At 37.8% G+C, this 21,390-nt stretch overlaps 1 protein-coding gene across 1 annotated transcript in view; it reads left to right on the top strand.

Moving 5' to 3' along the window:
- The window catches only part of LOC127658348 (ETS domain-containing transcription factor ERF-like), a 90,439-nt gene that overhangs the window by 51,503 nt on the left and 17,546 nt on the right, over positions 1-21,390 (top strand). Inside the window, exon 2 of the mRNA XM_052147589.1 lies at positions 16,619-16,853. Within this exon, the coding sequence (XP_052003549.1) occupies positions 16,619-16,853 (235 nt within the window). The remainder of the gene's footprint in view (positions 1-16,618; positions 16,854-21,390) is intronic.

The following is a 21,390-nucleotide window of genomic DNA, read 5'->3' as shown; positions in this document are numbered from 1 at the left end:
GTACAGGGGTAGTTAAAACACTTAACATGATTTTCTTACATTCCTTATGATAAACACTATTTACTGCAAAAACAACGACACCTATCCAAGGAGCAATACAGTATTTTCATGTTAAGCCTTTTCTCTCCCTTTGTCTCTACTTCTTGGTCATTGTATTGAACATTTTATTTTATTTTTTGTATCCCCTTTTCTCCCAAGTTGGAAAGTCTCCCAATTCCCACTACTTAGTAAGTCCTCGTGGTGGCGCAGTTACTCACCTCAATACGGGTGGCGGAGGACATGTCTCAGTTGCCTCCATATCTGAGTCAATCCGCGCATCTTTTCACCTGGCTCGTTGTGACCACGAAGAGGTTACTCCATGTGACTCTACCCTCCCTAGAAACCTGACTGGAGTCACTCAGCACACCCTGGATTCGAACTCGCGACTCCAGGGTCTTGGTCGGAGTTTTTCATTTTAAGTTTTTTAGGGGCCGTTCGCACTGAACGTGGTTTCGTGTCCTCCCAATCTGTTTTTTAATGTAAAACAGTATCTCGTAAAGGAAGTATACTTTGGCCTTAACCCTAAACTTAGTAGCTGTAAATGCGACTGTCGCTAGATTTTCTCAGATCATGGTTTTCCTTCTAGACATTTTGATGATATTGTGATTTTTTATTCTTTTATGTTTAGAGTATTAAACTTAACAAAAAATGTGGGCAACAAGTACTGAACATCCTGCTTGAATTCATCATAGAGCCATAGAATTAGCCTAGAGCAAAGGGCACATCAGTGTCAATAAAAAGTGCAAATTGGTTTCAGTATTCAGCTTTTTTATCATTACATGAAAACTCTTGCAGTCTAGCTGTACAGAGGATTTTTTGGACATCCTTAAAGCTTATGTGTAATTCTGCACCACTAGTGCCGCTGAAAGGAATTGCAAAAATAAACATTATTTTCAAAACAGCTCACTCCATTGGTTGAGTTAGTATTGTTGTGTAAGGCAGAAAATCTGCTCAAAACAATCAAGGCAATATTTATACTGCCACAAAGACCCAGTGTTTACAGTTTTCAAGAAAATGAACCTACGAATGGCTTACTTATAGTTATCGCTGCATATTAAGTTGGGGTAGGAGAAAGTATTTTAACACCTGCTTTTAACAGCTTTAAGAAGCTATGAGTCTGCAGTTTGGTCATATAGAAATAATTACATGTTTGCTGACGTAATGTCACAGTACATTTAGTCTTCTCATGAATTTCCTCTGCGTGATGGTCAATCTCATTTGAAAAAAATTAATTTGAAAAATGAAACAAAAAAATTGTGGTTCTTACCAAAAATCAATACTGTCTTAAGAGGTAAATTAGAGCATAACTTACATCTCCATTTTCCATACCACTATGTTTGACACAGTCAGGGTATATCAGCACTGTGACCTTGTGAAAAGGTTAAGCATGGGTGGGTGGTCAACACACAAACTAATACAAACACTCACATGCAGTAATGTGTTAAGGTGGGAGGGCTGAACTCTCATTTTCTCACCTACCTGTTGGAAATGTGTGTGTGTGTTTGGGTGTGCATTTGAAAAAGAAAATGTGAGAAAAAAGAATATAAGTGTTTAACTTCAGGAGTGTGAGAAGTTTTAAAAGGTAATTTAAAAGAGAAAGAGAGCGATAGGTGACGAGTGGCTCTTGTCTAGGGAATTTGTCAGTGAATAAGTGATGTGCAGAGAGAGAGAGAGAGAGAGCGAGCGAGCGCGAGAACTGAAGGGTAATGAGTGGAGGCAAATATACTCCAAGCTCAGGGACTCTCCTCTGTGTGTACTAATATTTTGCACATATTCAACACTCCTATACAAGGAGTGTGAAAGAGTGTGTGTGAAGAATGACATGCTTAGATCCATAAAGGATTATGGTACCCAAAAATGAAAAATCTGTCATCATTTGCTCACCCTCATGTGTTGACATGAGTAAATAACTTTTTGGTAAACTCTTCCTATAGATTTTTCTGGTGGACTTTGCGTAATTGTTTTCTCTGCATGCACACACACACTGAGTGCAGGTGGTTTTTTATGTGTCAAGAAAGTAGAGAGAAATTATGCAAACGCTTGGTATTTTCCTAGCATTCCCCTCCACCCTTTTTCTCTCCCTTGAGAGGTTCCTGGAAAGAGCTGTAACTGGTTGGAGAAGTACTGGAGTGTGAAAGAAGAAAGTTCACACTGTGAGAAAGTTAAAGTGTGAAACCCCGTAACTTTTCATGTCATCCTTTCACCTTCTTCAATTGATCCTCGCCACCTTTCTCTCTTTATCTTTCTGTCGTTCCCCCTCCCTTTTTCCCTCGTTCGCTCTCCCTTTCTCAAACAATAACCCCAGTGTGTTTGCTTCTATTTTTGGAGCTTCAAGGCCAACACCACTAACACCCCGGTCTTATTTTGAAGTTCTCCAAGGCACAACACGGAACAGCTCGTGTGTGTGTGTGTGTGTGTGTGTGTGTGTGTGTGTGTGTGTGTGTGTGTGTGTGTGTGTGTGTGTGCGTGTATTTATCACTTTGTGGGGACCAAATGTCCCCATAAGGATAGTAAAACCCGAAATTTTTGACCTTGTGGGGACATTTTGTCGGTCCCCATGAGGAAAACAGCTTATAAATCATACTAAATTATGTTTTTTGAAAATGTAAAAATGCACAAAGTTTTCTGTGAGGGTTAGGTTTAGGGGTAGGGTTAGGTTTAGGGGATCGAATATAAAGTTTGTACAGTATAAAAACCATTATGTCTATGGAAAGTCCCCATAAAACATGGAAACACAACAACTGTGTGTGTGTGTGTGTGTGTGTGTGTGTGTGTGTGTGTGTGTGTGTGTGTGTGTGTGTGTGTGTGTGTGTGTGTGTGTGTGTGTGTGTGTGAGTCTGTATGTGTAATTATAGTGGAAAATAACATTCTGACCTCTTCATGGGTGTGTTGATCCTCATTCATCTGTTCTTATATACTTTACCTTAATTCTCTGTTCCATAGTCACTTAGAAATCTTTAAAAGCAGTATGGTTTGACTGGTCTCACTGAGAGACTCTGATTTCTTCTTCTAGTATTGTTTCGTTATCTAATCATTTTTGTTACATTATTACATCAGTTTGTTATCTTCTCTGTTCTGTGCTTTTCTGCTGCTGTCATTAAAACACCCTTTTCCACCAACAGTGTTGGCGATGGTGGTGGACCCTGTTTTCTATATTTGTTGCGGTGCAAAGGTACTCCAGCAATTGTCTGTCCTTTTTTTAATAATTATTGTATTTTTTATTTGTATCCCCATTTCTCCCAATTCAGAATGCCCAATTCCCACTACTTTGTAGGTCCTCATGGCCAGGCTGGCTCTACGGGAGTGCTCACCCTCAAACGAAACTTAGAGCACCCTAAATTGCACACCATGGCAAACTTCTGCCCGCCAGTCGATTTATCATGAATGCTTTTTCTGTCATGCAGCCTGTATTATTCAGTTGTGTGCTGAATGGGATGCCAAATAAACCATTGACGAGATTCACACCATGACCCATGAGCCTGTAAACAGGTTGATAATGTTTTCAGAATAAAAGTAAATGGGTCCATTTTGCGACCAACATTAAAATAAGCTTTTAGTATCTCTTTCCCAAATATTTTATTTTACTATTAAAACAGACCCCTGATATAGAGTGTTAAATTGAATACTAAATTACCACTGCATTGAAGTATGGTAAAAAAAATCAATTGATAATTTTATTCAGCCTTTATTTAGTTTTACTTCCACAAAGTATAGCAGCAAAACTTGGTCCCATGCTGTCATTTTCAGCGACAAATCATGGGGAAAAAAATCCTGGAGCAATACATTTTTTGTACATAAAAAATACCCAGTTTCTTTACGTTGTTTAAGTAGCATTTAAACATGATTTAATCTATGAATTTTTTTTAATTATGATACATCTCCACTTTATACAGAGCACCCCCACAATTTTCAGAAGCACCCTCAATGATTTTGATCTGGAACCGGGCCTGCTCGTGGTGGCACGGCTACTCGCCTCAATCTGGGTGGCGGAGGACAAGTCCCAGTTGCCTCTGCTTCTGAGACAGTCAATCTGCGCATCTTATCACGTGGCTCATTGTGCATGACACCGTGGAGACTCCAATCACGTGGAGGCTCATGTTACTCTCCGTGATCCACTCACAACTTACCACGTGCCCCATTGAGAGCGAGAAACCCTAATCTTGACCACGAGGCGGTTACCCCATGTTAACCCAATTTGGTTGCTTAAGAGACCTGGCTGGAGTCACTCAGCACACCCTGGATTGGAATTTGTGACTCCAGTTGTGGTAGTCAGCATCAATACTCCCTGAGCTACCCAGGCCCCCTTCAGTTGTCTGTCCTAAATAAAAAGTTGAATTATAATTATTAAAGTGTGATCTGGCTGCTTCAAATTTGATTTATTTCAGTAACTTGAAAGCCAGCTCATGATAGCATAAATATGCTCAATTAAATTACAATGAATGTTAAAGCACGTTGTATCATAATTAGTAGTCATACTCATAACACACTTTGTTTGTTTGTGTGCAGCTTTTGTAGTAACAAACACTGCTCAGCTCAAGAGCTTTGCTCATCCCCTAGAACAGTTTTAGTGAAAAAAGGGTAGCATACACTTGGTTAGTGTGTGTTTAAACTGCACACTGAAGAGACCTGTCTCGAAATTCTCATCTACACTCATTCTCAGATTCACTCTAAACCATGAACTCATGACACACACTTTAAATGCCATTTCTGTGCTAAAATCAGCCCTCACACTCACCTGTTAGTGTTAAACCACTGACATTCCCTCTCTTTTCTACTCACACTTTGCTGTTTTCTATCAGTTTACATCACTACACACAAATTCGCACACAGTCTCAGCAGAGGTGTTAAAATGACCAGTGAACAATCACAGGTCCAGTGTCCTCTTTCCAATTATGTTACATAAAGATTTTCATCCTGTGTTCTGCTCATACTTTTCAGTTCTGTTGGAAATTGAAGAAAAGTCCTCATGCTGCCTTTTAAGTCTTTCTGCTTATGAGTTTTGAAATCTTGATTCTGATTTGATCTGTGCTCAGGTGATTTTGGTCGAGATAAAATGGACACATTGGACAGTTGAAAAATGTAATAGTTCTTTATTTTTTGCAAAGACAGGTATCATTTTAACACAAGTGCAAGAGCAAAAATCTTTCACTATAGTTGCCACAGAGAATGATGGAAAATTTTGTTTTTCTGCACAAGGCTGTTATCTTAAAAAAAATGAAGTTTGGGGCAAAGTGTACAAACTAAATTATACAGTCAACGTTCACAATTACAACTTGCTATGATCAGTAGAATTTTTATTGAGCTATTTTTCTCTTTAATAGACATGCCCCCAATTCAGAAAGTTAGGGCTAAAGGAAAGTCCCGGGATGTTTACTTGCACTTTAAAACTTAGATTTCTAAAACAGGGGTACCCAAACACTCTCCAGCCATTACAACAGAACTTTCATTAGCCTATATGTTTTTCTATTGTAGACTAATGATAAAAAAAAAAAAACGTAAAATCTGTGTGTAATGTTACATTTTAGCCAACTTTATCTTACATCAGTGGCTCCAACCATTGGTTCAAATAACTTTTAATAGGTACTCTATCCAGTAGTGGTGGGGATTTTTATTAATCTCAATGACTCAAGTCTTTTGAATCTGTTCACCAAAAAGATTTGTTTAGATTAGTTCTTTAACCATTTCTGCAAATTATGCTTTTGCGCAAGTAGATGGCATCAAATGACAAATTTACTCTTTGAACGTGTAAATTGCACAGTTATTCATGATTGGAACAAGTCTAATTATCATTTTATTAAAATATGCATGCCAACAATTTTACTAAGAGACTTCAGCACTGCAAAGTATTTAAAATCAAAAGTGTTTCCCCACAAATGGCAACAAGGCATCAGCGACTGCTGAGCATGACTTTTTTATCAAGCAATACAAAAAAAAAAATTTCTAGCCTAAAAATAATTATGAGTTTCAAAAAGTCTGTATGTCATTGTAATAATGTCATTGTAATAAGTTATTATTGTACTCATAATTAATACAGCCCATTTTCTCAACAAGATTGAACGAACGATTTGCCTCCTCCATTTTGTTAGCAAAATTGCACCACTACATTCATTAACGACACGTCTTATCTCATTCAGACTCTAAACAACCGATTTGATTTTTAGTGAAGGGGCATATTCGTTCAACGGGTGAAACCAATTAAATAAAACTTAACAGCCTGCATTCGATTGCTATTGTCTTACACAATATAGTCAGTCTTACAGGCATGAAAAGCCACCAAAGCAGCCTCGCGATTCCAGTGCGGGCCGGTTAAAACATTTCAGAGGGCCTTATTTTGTGGACTCTAGACTAAAAGAATAATTTGTATTTATAAATGTCATATAAATGCTTTAGTCTGACTGAAGTCATACCAGTCCAATTTTTGCAATGTCAGATTAACAGACCTATAATGCGATAGCTAAATTAGGGCTGCAACTAACGATTCTTTTTTATAATCGACTAATCTAACGATTATTAGAACGATTATTTGACTATTCAAGTGATTATTGCAATGATTAATAATTAGCTCTTAACCGACTATTCAGCTTGTGCCTTGATGTAAAAGTTTGTATTAAATGTAGTTACTAACAATAAAGAGGACAAAATCATCTTATAAAAATACCTTTAAATGACATTCACTGAATTAAAGGGGATTTTTTTAATAATAAATAATAATACAAAATTAATAAAAAGTTTAATAAATTCTCTGCAAAAAATCCTTTTAAAAAGGATTTAAAACTCTGCAAAAAGTGTTTTTGTCTTGTTTTCCATTTAGAAATTTCAAAAAATCCTTAAAACAAGATACATTTACTTGAAAAGCAACATATAAGATATTTAGGCTTGTTTTCAGAGAATGTATTTTTAATATAATATATTTTGTACATAAGTGTATTTTTTCACTTGTTCATACTTTTGCCAGTGCAGTCAAGACAACATATACTTATTTTCAAGATATACAGTATTATCTGAAAGCAAGTCTAAATATCTTATATGTTGCTTCTCAGGAAAATGTACATTGTTTTAAAGGAGTTTTAGATATTCAATTGGAAAACAAGCCAAAACAACAACAAATCAAAAACTCATCCTTCGTTAACTCACAAAAACAAACTTTCTCTTCTTAAGAGAGCTGCGAATTGCAGATTTCTTCACGATAAAATACACACCTTGACAAATACAGTATATAATGATTCATTACATCACAAGCCATCACTTTATAATCTAGCTGCAGCAAGCATGTGCTAGGGACGTGCGTCCACACACCAGAGTGTACATCCGCCAGGTGCAGTCCACTGATATATATATATATATATATATATACACACAGTATATAGAACTGGCTTGCTCATGATGTCATAACAGTGAAGCCACTCCACGCCATATTGCTTAGCCCGAACATTCCAATGTCCCTTAACTTAACAGGAAATCATCTAATTTCAGTGAGTAAACATTAGTCATTCAATCACTGATTTTATATCTGAAATCTGAATGTACATCCCTACAACACAAGCATCCTACACATGTAAAATTATTAATTCGTGAAATGTTCCTGTTTCTTGAAACAGGGCGAGTTATGTATATCTACAGTATGTAACAGTGTCCACCTCTAACAAACTTCATCAGTGAACAGATCAGCTGAATGTAAACAAGTTCACTGAAACTGAGGTAAGATACAAACAGACATTTTCAGACTTATTTGTGATAATCAAAGGGTTTTTTCAGATTTACAAATTTTATGTTTTTATCAAAAAGTGCCTTGTTCTCGCGGTCACTTGAATAAGAGCACACACGCTCTCCCTCTATCACACACACAGCTTGCACTGAGATTAACGCCAGGGTTCACACATCCTCCGTGAGTGAGGTGTGAACGGCGCTGTAACAGAGTTCATATTTTCAGGGCAAATGAAGGAGTCAGGAGGCAGCGGAAACAGTCAACGTGAGTATTTTATTACTCTTCGGCGTCGTTCACAAAACTCAATCAAAATGGCACTCAGTGGCCAAATAATAGATTTGGCGTTGTGCCTATTTTTGCCACGCGGCTCATGCTAATATAATCGGGTCTCTTCTCCGGCTCCGGGTGCAGTATAACACTAAAATAATCAGGAGATTATTTGAAAGACAAAAAAGCTAATCAAGATTATTCAAACCGAACCTATAGTACAGTACAATTTATATGTCTGCATGCATGTAAACACAATAAAATAAATAAATAAAGAATTAATAAACTGCCGGACCTTTTGCCATTCTGTGTATATAGGTGTACAGTATAGACACAATATTAACCAATCACAACCAAGTGTGCTGATAAAGATGAAGTGCACATGACTACTTTGTTGCTGCTTGTCACTAGTGGCTGGCGGTTAGGTCACTAGTGGTGTGTATGGAGAGTCTAAACAGCACAGTTTCTTTACAACTAATATTATTATTAAAATATAATGAGCTCTACCATCTTCTCTCATATTGGCTTTCGCTCTTGACAGTCACTCTTCATTTGCATAAAGTCAAAATTTCTCAACTCTGTCGCGCCACTGGACACACCCACATCTGGTCGCTAATGGTCGCCGCTGCTCGTGTTGCCGGAAGACTCCAGCTCTCATTGAAAATGAATGAGATGAGTTTTTGTCGCTGCGTCAGTGATCCAGTTCTATTTATATATCAGTTGTGCAGTCTCAATCTCTCGCCTTTAGATCGGGTTTCTTCACGTGACTCATAGAAGAGGCACTGTTCACACAGAGAAATGCCAGTTTTGGAGTTTGTCCTTATTTACATGACCTGCTTTCTTATTATTTACATTTTAAAAAGGATGCATTAAAGATATAACGCTGGGGTGTTTCCTTTAAAGACACCCTGACATGCACGTTTTGCTTGAGCTCCAGCTCCACTTTATTTAACTATGAGAGTATTTACTTATTTTGTATTTTTGTATAATTTCCTTGTACTTTGCAATATACTGTACATCACCTGAAGCTGTTTGGAAAGTTTGGAGTGCGCCTGGACTGTGAGATGTGTTTTCTTCCTTTCCTCAATCATGCATTCGAACAGCAGTTCTGCTCTCACGTGTCATCATTAGAGTTTAATGTGATCTCATGTTACGTTAAGTGAGATCAAACGACTATTCAACTTACTAAAATGTTTTTCAACAATTTTTATTGTTGCCGTTGTTGATAATGTTGATTAATCGTTTCAGCCCTAAACTAGATATAGCTCAACTTCGTCCAGCAATGAAAACATGTTAATCAGATTGCAATTGTCCTTGGCCTTTCTGAGCATGTGTTGTTTGTGGGTAATACGTGGCATGTATTCAACACTTCCTCAGTTTACGTTCTTCCTTCAAATATTTTATTACTTTGTGTCATGGATACTTGGATAGACAGATGTTGGTAGCTCGACTACACAAAAACAGCTGGAGCTCCATTGTAACTGCACGTACTGATTGTGGTGGTGTTCTTGTGCATTTATCTCCTAAATACGACATTCCAACCTGACAAGGCAGTATCAGTAGTTAGTTAAAACTTTGGAGAGATCCACAGAACATTATCCTCTTAAATCTTAATTAATTTGATTTATATATTGATCCTCTTTTTCCAAACTCTTTGCTGGCAGCTTCCATCTGAGAAGAGAGAAGAGACTGTCTTTCTTTTCTTTTTTTCCCTGCCAACAGCTGAATCCTTCCTCTGTTCTGCCCGACAGCAACGCCTTCAGAACTTCAGAAGTTATTAAGAGTATCTCTCTCGCTCTCTGTATGGACATGCCACTATGCAGAGCAGAGCAGTAGTTTCCCCAGATGCTCAGAATTCTTTGAATACTTCCCATGTAAAGACTTAAGTGCAGGAGTGCCTACAAGATTTACATTCTTGAGAGGAATCGATGCCGGAGAGAGAGCAAAGAGAGAGAGAGTGCACAGAGGCAATTTGACCTGAGTGACAACAGACTACTAGAAGAACTATGATCTCATCCCTCTCTCTCTCTCTCTCTCTCTCTCTCTCTCTCTCTCTTTCTCACCCCATCCCCCTTTCCGTCTCTCCATTGTTTCCCTCTCTCCCACTCCCTCCTCAGGCCCCCTTTTTCTTTTTACTTGTTCTCTCTTTTCTCTGCTGTTTCTTGTCTTGTCTCTCCCCTCTTTGACATCTCACTCTGTGTTTTCCACATTCTTATAAGTCTGTCTCTGTCTTTTTGGCACTTTTCACAAATGGGGTACAAAATAGGGTCGTTTTTTCTCTCTCTTCAACAAATGGTCAGTGAGGTGCTTAACCTTCATTAAATATTGATCATCAACCTTAGGAGTTCAAACTAAAAATCGTAGAAGCTGTTTGATTTTTTTCCTTAATTTTAGTGGAGGTCTTGGAGAGTACCAAAATGTAATTCCATGATTTATATTATTTTGTACATTTCTAGCAATAAGCAATAAATATATTTGGGCTTTTTTAAAAGGATTAAATCATTAGTCTATTTACTGCTAACACTCAGTAGGGGCTACCTAGTTGGCGACCAAATGTTGTTTTTCTTAGTTATTGATGAACTGACAGTTATACAGAAGATGTGTTTTCATGCTTGTTTAATTTTTGTCCATATAATAATTTATCTAACACATCTAAGTGCTCTCACAATAAAAACATGAAACCAAACTGTACCATATTCGTTGAAAGTGCTTTTTAACTCTCGCACGGAGACACTCACACTCCAGTGTCCCAGGACAGAGAGTATCTCCCTACACACGCTCTCAAGGCAGTCAGGTTGATGCATAATTGATGTGGTGTGTGTGAGTTTGTGGGTCTGCCTTCTCTCTTCTGTAATAGGGATCTAGTGTCGGGGGGGCTGGGGTGGGGGGGGGGGGGGTCACAAAGGTTAAGTAGGGTAGGGGGATGAGGTCACACACTCTCACACAACGCAGCATGCCATTAAGAGACAAATCCACATCCATCCATACATCCCTCCATGCATTCATCCGTCACAGTATATGTTTGTTCCAATGAAGCTATGTGTATTTGTATGTATTGGTGTGAGTATATCTGAGAAATTCTGGTGTTTTATCTCACAGAGGAGGGAAGTGAGATGATGCGAGTGTGAAAAATTGGCCATAACAAAGCATTGATGCTGGAACCCTCTCTTATCCTCAGTAACATGACTAACACACAGTGCCTGAAGAGGTTTCATCCTAACACCTAAGCTCATTGTCATTAGGGTTTCAGTGCATATGTATCAGCCGCCCACCCTAAGACACACACACACACACACACAGAGACACAAATGAGTAGACTGGCGGTGGAGATTCATTGAGATCCAAACCTGAATCGGGATGTTTCAATGAGTTGAATTATATGCATGATTGTCATAGGCTGTGTAGATTTGAATGTGGCTCAGTATGTGTGTGTGTTTGTATAGAGCAGTAACTGTATATGTTTGTGCCCGTTGGTGTGTGTTTGTGACTCATGGAGTCTCCTCTTCATTGTTCATCAGGGAGTTTGACAGACATATTGAATTTGGCTCAGACTTCTTAGCAAAGATCCTTTTCATGTGTGTGCACGTGTGTGTGTAAGTGAGAGATTTTGAGCTGTGAAACCAGATCCCTGTCTGCAGATTCTGAAGTCAGACTTCATTCTCCGGTGCATAGTACATTTGACCTCTTAAAGGAGCAATCAGATGTGCCCTCTAAGAGAGAGAAAAATTGTGTGTGTCATATTCAGAGAACATAGTGTTTAAAGAGTTTACTGCCTTTTAGTGCAGTTCTTTCTGTGGTCACACTTTATTTTACAGTGATGTTGTGTATTTACTTTGGTAATACTAGGGGTGGGCGATATACCGGTAGACATGATAAACCGGTAGAAATTTGGCAACTGGTATACATTTTGGATTATCGTCTGTATCGCTATATTCATTATAAAATTAGTGATATCGTGATATAAGAGTTTTGTCATATCGCTCACCCCTATATAATACCAATGAACTACATGTACTTACTGTGTAATTATTTTGCAAAGCTTTTGGTACTTGAATATTGGTTTTGTTATTACTATGGACACTAAAATAAAGTGTTAAAGGGATTGTTCCCCCAAATGTACAAATTCTGACATCATCTACTCACCCTCATGTTGTTCCAAACTCATTTGGCTTTCTTGCTTCCGTGGAACACATAAGATGTTAGGCAGAATGTTAGACTTGTCATTCTTTGACATTCTTCATAGAAGGAAGATAGTCGTACTGTTTTGGAACAACCTGAGGGTGAGTAAATGATGACATCATTTTCATTTGTGGGTGAACTATTCCTTTTACCTTTCTGTTATTTCCAAAAGGTAAAATGATAAATGTCTAGACAATCCAGGTTTGAAGGCCATTCATTTATTAACTGTATCTCTCTGGGCTGTTTTGCACTGTCCTGGAGAAAAAAAAAGAAAAACAACGTTGTTCAGGTTGTTGACAGGTAGAAACAGGAAAAGCAGCCGATTGAGTTTGTAATTAAGATCTGATGAGTCATCAAGAGGAAGCGGTTAGTTTGCTTTCTACAAAGAGTCATGACTATTAAAAGTTGTTTAGTAACATGCTTTGGATAATTATTAATAAAGATAAAATGGAAATGGAATAGTCTATTTAAACCCTTGATTACTTAAAACCTATTTCAAGCATTTTGATAGCAGAGTCCCCTGGTTTGTAAATAAGAATTGTTTTAGAGAGCTTCCACAGAGTGGTAAAGATGCATTTTGTACTGAATGAATTAATTAGATGATGAAATGCAGGTTTAGTGCAGCTAAACCCAATGTAGGTCTCCATTAAAGAACATTGTGTTTTAAACAGCGGCAAGGGCTTACTCAGATACCCAGAACAGTAAGAACACTTGATTTGATTTCACTGAAAGCTGTTTGTGGCTGTTTATTTATGTGTTGCCTGAATTCTCATACCATATCTAGTGAGAACATCTTTGTGTGCCAGTTTTGATGTTATGCACTTTTCTGTGAGGTTTCTGTTGAGATTGAATTACTGTCTGTGTGTGTGTAATTTCTTTACTATGCTTTATAATTTGTCCCCAAAAGTGTACTAAATCGGACAAAATGTTCATTTGTGTACATTTTCATATGTCCTCATTTGCAAGAATGTTATATAAATGTAAGTAGGTTGTGGGTTATGCTTAGTCTATAGTAATTCTAATCAGCTATATATAAAAAGCAATTAACAGGTGAAGGGTTGTGATTCACTGCTGTCCCGGGACATATTCAGGGTGGATTTGCGTTTAAGGATGGGAGGTACCACTTATTTTCTTTTCGATCCGATAACAATAATTTCAAGTACAATATCGTCTACAGGTGAAACTCGAAAAATTAGAATATCGTGCAAAAGTTCATTAATTTCAGTAATTCAACTTAAAAGGTGAAACTAATATATTATATAGACTCATTACAAGCAAAGTAAGATATTTCAAGCCTTTATTTGATATAATTTTGATGATTATGGCTTACAGCTTATGAAAACCCCAAATTCAGAATCTCAGAAAATTAGAATATTGTGAAAAGGTTCAGTATTGTAGGCTCAAAGTGTCACACTCTAATCAGCTAAACACCTGCAAAGGGTTCCTGAGCCTTTAAATGGTCTCTCAGTCTGGTTCAGTTGAATTCACAATCATGGGGAAGACTGCTGACCTGACAGTTGTGCTGAAAACCATCATTGACACCCTCCACAAGGAGGGAAAGCCTCAAAAGGTAATTGCAAAAGAAGTTGGATGTTCTCAAAGTGCTGTATCAAAGCACATTAATAGAAAGTTAAGTGGAAGGGAAAAGTGTGGAAGAAAAAGGTGCACAAGCAGCAGGAATGACCGTAGCCTGGAGAGGATTGTCAGGAAAAGGCCATTCAAATGTGTGGGGGAGCTTCACAAGGAGTGGACTGAGGCTGGAGTTACTGCATCAAGAGCCACCACACACAGACGGGTCCTGGACATGGGCTTCAAATGTCAAACGTCTTACCTGGGCTAAAGAAAAAAAGACCTGCTCTGTTGCTCAGTGGTCCAAAGTCCTCTTTTCTGATGAGAGCAAATTTTGCATCTCATTTGGAAACCAAGGTCCCAGAGTCTGGAGGAAGAATGGAGAGGCACACAATCCAAGATGCTTGAAGTCCAGTGTGAAGTTTCCACAGTCTGTGTTGGTTTGGGGAGCCATGTCATTGGCTGGTGTTGGTCCACTGTGCTTTATTAAGTCCAGAGTCAATGCAGCCGTCTACCGGGACATTTTAGAGCACTTCATGCTTCCTTCAGCAGACAAGCTTTATGGAGATGCTGACTTCATTTTCCAGCAGGACTTGGCACCTGCCCACACTGCCAAAAGTACCAAAACCTGGTTCAATGACCATGGTATTACTGTGCTTGATTGGCCAGCAAACTTGCCTGACCTGAACCCCATAGAGAATCTATGGGGCATTGCCAAGAGAAAGATGAGAGACATGAGACCAAACAATGCAGAAGAGCTGAAGGCCGCTATTGAAGCATCTTGGTCTTCCATAACAGCTCAGCAGTGCCACAGGCTGATAGCATCCATGCCACGCCGCATTGAGGCAGTAATTAATGCAAAAGGGGTCCAAACCAAGTACTGAGTACATATGCATGATTATACTTTTCAGAGGGCCGATATTTCTGTATTTAAAATCATGTTTTTTTATTGATTTCATGTAATATTCTAATTTTCTGAGATTCTGAATTTGGGGTTTTCATAAGCTGTAACCCATAATCATAAAAATTATATCAAATAAAGGCTTGAAATATCTTACTTTGCTTGTAATGAGTCTATATAATATATTAGTTTCACCTTTTAAGTTGAATTACTGAAATTAATGAACTTTTGCACGATATTCTAATTTTTCGAGTTTCACCTGTATATCGATACCAATACCGATACTTCTATTAAATTATTTTTTCTTTTTTTTGATGATTTCTTGGGAGAAAATGGGTCATTTAAAATATTCTTTTTAGTCATAATTCAAGTCATTATAATAATTGTTTTTAATTTGTGAGCCTAAACAGAAAATTATTAGACTTCTGTTTTGTTTACCCTTACAAAAATGAAGCATGATGTCATTGCAGTAACTATACCCTGTGATTTAGTTCAACCATGGTTATCACACAATTAACCATGGTTACCACTTTAATATTACTGTAGTAAAACCATGGTTTCAGCCCCCCAAAAAAGAAAGAAAAATCATGGCTGCTACAATATTACTTTAGTAAAACCATGGTTAACTATTTTAGTTATTTTTTTATTACCCACAAACTCATAAGAAATGTCACCTTTAGATGTTTTTATTTTAGTGTGAATTTACTCCAGAAGCTGTTTCGCTGATTTCGCTGATTTCGCTCGTTTGAATGAGCCTTGTGACCATGCAAGCGCTTGTGTCTTTCAGCCTGAATGTTAAGATGAGCAGAAGAAGAAGTTGTTCCCACCCTGCACAAGTATTTGCTAATATAGCCTAATCCTTTTTATTTCACTTTGAAGCTTATTATTATTGATCATGTTATATATCACCAAATAATATCCCTAGTTTGTAAATTGTATCGATTTCTTTGTGTGAGGATCGATATTTTTGATACAACATCAGTATCGGAAGTATTGATACTTTTCGATCCACCCATCCCTAGCATTTACACCTCAAATGCGATGTGGCCACATACGTATTTGACTACCTTCGTATGTGGTTTTTGTAATCCGATCAAAAAGTTTTAGACCCTGATTAGACTAGTATTTAACCCTGACCGCTTGTGATAGGATCATCTGAAATGCATCTTAATACCAGGTGAAAATGGGGTCAAAGTATCACCTGCAATCTCACTCTCAATCCAACACATAGTGTGATGTGTGAAAGTTCTTCATTGTTTTAAGACAAGGTAAATCATTTGAAAGGACAGCAGTGAGGATAGAGGTTACCCAATCACAGAGGGTGCGAAAGGGTGAAGTGAGGTCAGGGAGGGTCAGGTAAGGTTGAAGCTTGGATAGGGTAAGGGCTCACAGTGATGTAAGGGGTGGAGGATTCCTCCACAGCTGATCCTCTTTACACTCCTACCAGTCCCCCTTCCCCAGTGCACACATGTTTACTTAATTATCTAAATGGAGACATAACAACCTCTGTGTTAAAGCACAAGTTTAACTTAGACAGTTACTTACATGCGTGCTTACTCTGTGAAATGTGTTAACAGTTAATTGTACTTTTCTTTTGTAAAACGCCTATTTTAGCGAATTATTAATGTAAACAGTTTGCTTGTTATGGATGAATGTAAGAGGTACAAAGGAATGATTTGTTTCAAAATATTTTATCTGTACATTAGGTTTTGCAGTACAAATGCTGCCTAATAGATCTGCCGCTATCTGTTACACTGTTATTTACACATTTTTGATTACACATTCACTGCTCTTAAATATTTCTTTTTCTGCTCTTAAATATTAATTTTTTCTTTATTAATGACTGATTATTTAAATAGTTACTTGGAACACTCATCACCCAAAAATCCCCACACTCTTCATCTGGATAGATCAAGCAGTGTCTGATCTTTCCTTCTCCTATCTCTCTATCTCTGCAGGGTTTGCGTTCCCAGACTGGGCCTATAAGCCCGAGTCCAGTCCTGGCTCCAGACAGATCCAGCTGTGGCACTTCATCCTGGAGCTGCTGAGGAAGGAGGAGTATCATGATGTGATTGCCTGGCAGGGGGACTATGGAGAGTTTGTGATCAAAGACCCTGATGAGGTGGCCAGGCTGTGGGGCGCCCGCAAGTGCAAACCTCAGATGAACTACGACAAACTCAGCCGAGCTCTCAGGTAAGATTCTCACAAGACTCGCTGTCTTCCCTGCTAAAAAAACTTATAAAATCAGCAAATGTTTTGGTTGGTGGGTCCCAGCATAGGATGCTGGTTTGCTGGTGTCCACATCAGGCTTCTTACCAGGATGGTTCACCCCAAAAATGAAAATTCACTTGATTTGTTTGGACCAACAGAGCTGAGATATTCTTCTAAAAATCTTCCTTTGTGTTCAGTAGAAGAAAGAAATTTGTTGGCATGAGAATGAGTAAATAATAAGAGAATTTTCTTTTTTGGGTGAACTGTCCCTTTAACTGCACTGTAAAAATGTCATCCTAAAAATGTATCTAAATGAGCTTTATTAAAGCTTTATTTCTGACTAAACATACAGTACTACATAAGGTTACACCAACAAAGCACTTTATAAAGGGTTATATAAGGTAGAAATTGCTCCTAAAGGAAACAATTGCAGGTTACCACTTTTTACAGTGTAGCTATACCAGCAAAACGTTTTTGCTCAGCATCACCAGAAAGATCATGCTAGTTAACCATCTTCACCAAGTCTTAAGGTCAAACAGCATGGTTATGCTGGTCCACAAGCTAGACCAGCACCAAACCAGCATAAACCAGCCTGGAACAGCTTCGTACTGGTCTAAGCTGGCCTTTTCGGCAGGGTTCTCCTTGTCTTTTTGTCTCTTTATCCCTGCATTTTACAGCATTTCTATTTATATTCCCTTCATTTGCAAGTAATTTAGCAATTAAATCTGAAAAAGGTAATCTATTGTACAATTATTTTAGGCACAATCCCTCTTGAGTTTTTTGGTCATGGATCAGCATTTTTGAGATTCGGTTACGAGACCTAAACTATCACTACTAAGCCACACCACCTCATTGCATCCGAACAAGCTGATCATTAGAAAAAACCTGGTCTATCTTAAGCACATCCAACCACTTAATCATTCACTATTTAAAATCTGAAATCCTGAGCACACTTTTAGTTTGACCAATAAAGACTAAGGCCTATTTCACCTTAATCTAAATGTAGAGCTACAGAGGCAGGCAAACTGAGCAGCTCTTGTGTGGTGTGGTGTGAGGGGATTGACCCTGCCGCTGGAGAGCTATGACTGTGGAGTCTGATCACTCTGTAATCCCAGTGCATTTACCTGTGCAGGAGCTCATCTCATTAGAGGACAGACAGGTGAATGTTTTCTAAGCACCGGCTGGCAGGGGAGCAGCCGACGGTTTTAGCCTTCACTCTCTTTTCTGACCTGATCTGCATTTATTCATTCATACCTTTATTTTCGACCCTGACTCACCCTTTTTAAAAGATCAGTGCTGATCCTCAAAGTGGATATAGAGTGATCCACTTTGTCTATATTTTAGAGTCCTCTCAGGACTCACTAAATCAGCTGAATTACACCACACAAAGGGTCAGGGCTGGACGAACTCAATGATATATTCAATCTTGAATTACTAACACCACCTGTAACCGATTAGCCGATCACAGGAAATACATCAACACAGGAAATAAAACCGAGCTTGTCAAGTGATTTCACAGGGTCTTTATGTTAATTCAAATCGGTTACCATTACTGATCTCCTAGCACATTCGAGAGATTACTATTATTTGTTAGTATTTTTATTTCTATTGTCTATTATTGATCAGTATTAGTTGAGAGGCCTCTGTGCATCAATGGGATGTAATTCGCAGTGATGTGTGAAGGGAATGTACCTAAGGAATAACATCATGTAATCCAGTGCAGTATGGAGACAGTTGTGCTTTCACCAGATTATGACAACAAAGTGATTTAAGAGATTGCATAATTGCAAACATTGAAGAGATCCCATGTTTGTAGCATAGTGAGGGATTAAGTGTGAGTGTGTGTGTTCATCTGTTTTTACATCAGTTATCCAAAGGAAATAAACAACGTCTTAAAAGCTCCTCCACTAATGTTGGATAATCCAAGATATACTCTTCTTTCTTTCTCTGAATTTCTCCCTTTTTCTATTACATTAAACTGTTCACAGGCATATGCTGTCATCTTGGCTGGGCAAACTCTATGTTGGACATTCACGCTCTTAAGATTGCAATGATTTTAATTAGCTTTTTAATTGGCCATTAGATTTTATAGACTATCATTGACTAGTTTTACCATTTCTTACCATTAAGGCAGAGAGTTCCTAAGTTCGATTCATTTCAGTGAATCAGTCCAAACTGTCCATATCACTGAATCATTTCTTAACTCTGATGCAATTATTTGTTTGTGTCATCATTTAAAAATGTTCATGGAAGTATCCACATGGCATTTTTTTTTTATTATAAAAGTATTAAAATGTTTTATTAGAAAATTTATGTTGGTAGCTTGAGTATTGGCATCATGTAAATGAGTAAATATATTTATTCTTTGCGTTCGTTTAGTAGAAATCATGAAATTGTGGCTGTAGTTTATTAAAAATGATGGTTCTTGCAATATTTTAGAGCTAATATATGAATATTGAGATACATCATATCAAATAAATATCAAGACATATTATATAATCTCTGAGAACGTGCCTGTGATTGTGTGTGCCCTGTACAAACAAATTCATTTTTTCTCTTATGTGTTGTGTTTAGAAAAAGTCTAACTGTGAAGCAAGATGCCTTAATTTTATGTGATTTCTCTCAGACGTTTCCCATCTCACACACACAAGCAGGCACTGACACAGAGTTTCACAATGTGAGCTTTTGTGTTTTGATCAGGACCTTGGTAATTGTTGGTCTGGGGTGGAACATCATTTGCTGTCACATAGAGAGATTATCCTTTGATCATTCTTAGCATGAGTTCCTCTTTGTGATCTGGGCTATGGATATTTGCATTGCCCCTGTCAGAAGGTGAAGCAGTCCTATATTACTTCACATTCCTGAAGCTCTTCTCTCTTTTCTTGCACCTCTCATTTCTGTCCAACATGTCTTGTCACTTGTGACAGTCCCAGCTTGTTAGGACAAAAACTCTACATTGTGCCTGGTGAGGGCATGTTAGTCTGAGTAAAGGGTATTTTACAGTCATTTATTTACAGTGGAAGTCTTAAGGGGCAAGGCAATCTGGAGGGTTTGAAAAACAGAAATGTGGAGTTCATGGTTTTGTTAAAGCACTTGTATTGTTCTGTACTATATGCATGTTATTTGAGCTGTAAAGTGTAAGTAGTACTTTTAGTTGTGGGACTACTGTTCCAGGCAGATGAAGGGTGGATTCACATCCATCCTTTTGGTGGATTTGTTTGTCTCTATGTAAACCGTTCCTTTCTGGTATTTTTGCATTAATCATGCAAAATGTATAGGGATTACCAGCTTTACATGGTCATGACAGAAATTGAAATATTGGATACAACTCAGGGTAAACGATTTTTAATGTTAAAGAAATAGTTCACCCAAAAATGAAAATTCTCTCATCATTTACTCACCCTCATATTGTCCCAGACTTTCTTTTTTCTGCTGAACACAAACAAATATTTTTTAGAATATCTCAGATCTGTAGGTCTATACAATGTGAAAATGACATAGTCCATAAAACTCTAGTGGTTGTATCCATTTCATTTGTAGCGATCTAAATGATTTATAACTGACCAAAATATTTCTTGCTATTGCACGATCATGATTTCAAGCTCGATTACACCTCATAGTGCTTGACGCATCCACAAAACGTTATATGGCTTGATGCCGATGTCAATATTTACAATGAAAAAGGAATTATATTTTGGTATGTTCTCATCCCAAATCGATTAGATCACTTCGGAAGACATGGATTAATCCCCTGGAGTCTTATGAATTACTTTTATGGTGTCTTTATGTGCTCTTTGGAGCTTCAAAGTTTTGGTCACCATTCACTTGCATTGTGTGGAACTACAGAGCTGAGATATTCTTGTAAAAAATTTAATTTGTGTTATGCAGAAGAAAGAAAGTCATAACACATCTGGTATGGCATGAGGAAGTGTAAATGATAAGAGAATTTTCATTTTTATGCCTTCAACACAAATGATGTTCAGGTTTTGTGGTTTTACTTTCAAAAGAGTGTATGTTCCTATTCAAGGGTAAGCGCATTACTGATTACAGACTAAAGGATTGAGTCAAAATTAATTTTTGTGAAAATTCATAGCATGCCAAAAATGTCAATTTGTTTTGAACCTGCAACGTTTCTTTATGACAGGACGACATAATGAACACACTTCTTATATTCCAGCAATATTTTCATTATCATTAAATTAAATATGCTATCTACTCTATCATCTGTTATCCTTTCTTCTCTCTCCTCACTTCTTTCCTGTCTCAATTTGTTTCTTTGGTTCTTTCCTTTCCCCTCTGTCTTATTGCCTCCTCTTCTCTCCTCCATTCTCTTTTATGATGTCAGTGACTCATCGCCGTTCCTCCACATCTACACCGCCTCCCTAACCCTCAATCCCACACTCTATTCCATCTGATTCATACCTTCAATCTGACACTTCAGAACTCATAACAGGGCTTTCACATTCAACCCTGCATGCTTCTGACGTCCCATTATTCCAAGACAAATGCTTCTTTTCAG

Source organism: Xyrauchen texanus, chromosome 17 (assembly GCF_025860055.1).
Source record: "Xyrauchen texanus isolate HMW12.3.18 chromosome 17, RBS_HiC_50CHRs, whole genome shotgun sequence".
In the NCBI taxonomy this organism is placed as follows: Eukaryota; Metazoa; Chordata; class Actinopteri; order Cypriniformes; family Catostomidae; genus Xyrauchen; species Xyrauchen texanus.
Note: the sequence above shows the minus strand (reverse complement) of the source record. Positions and strands in the feature narration are given on the sequence as shown.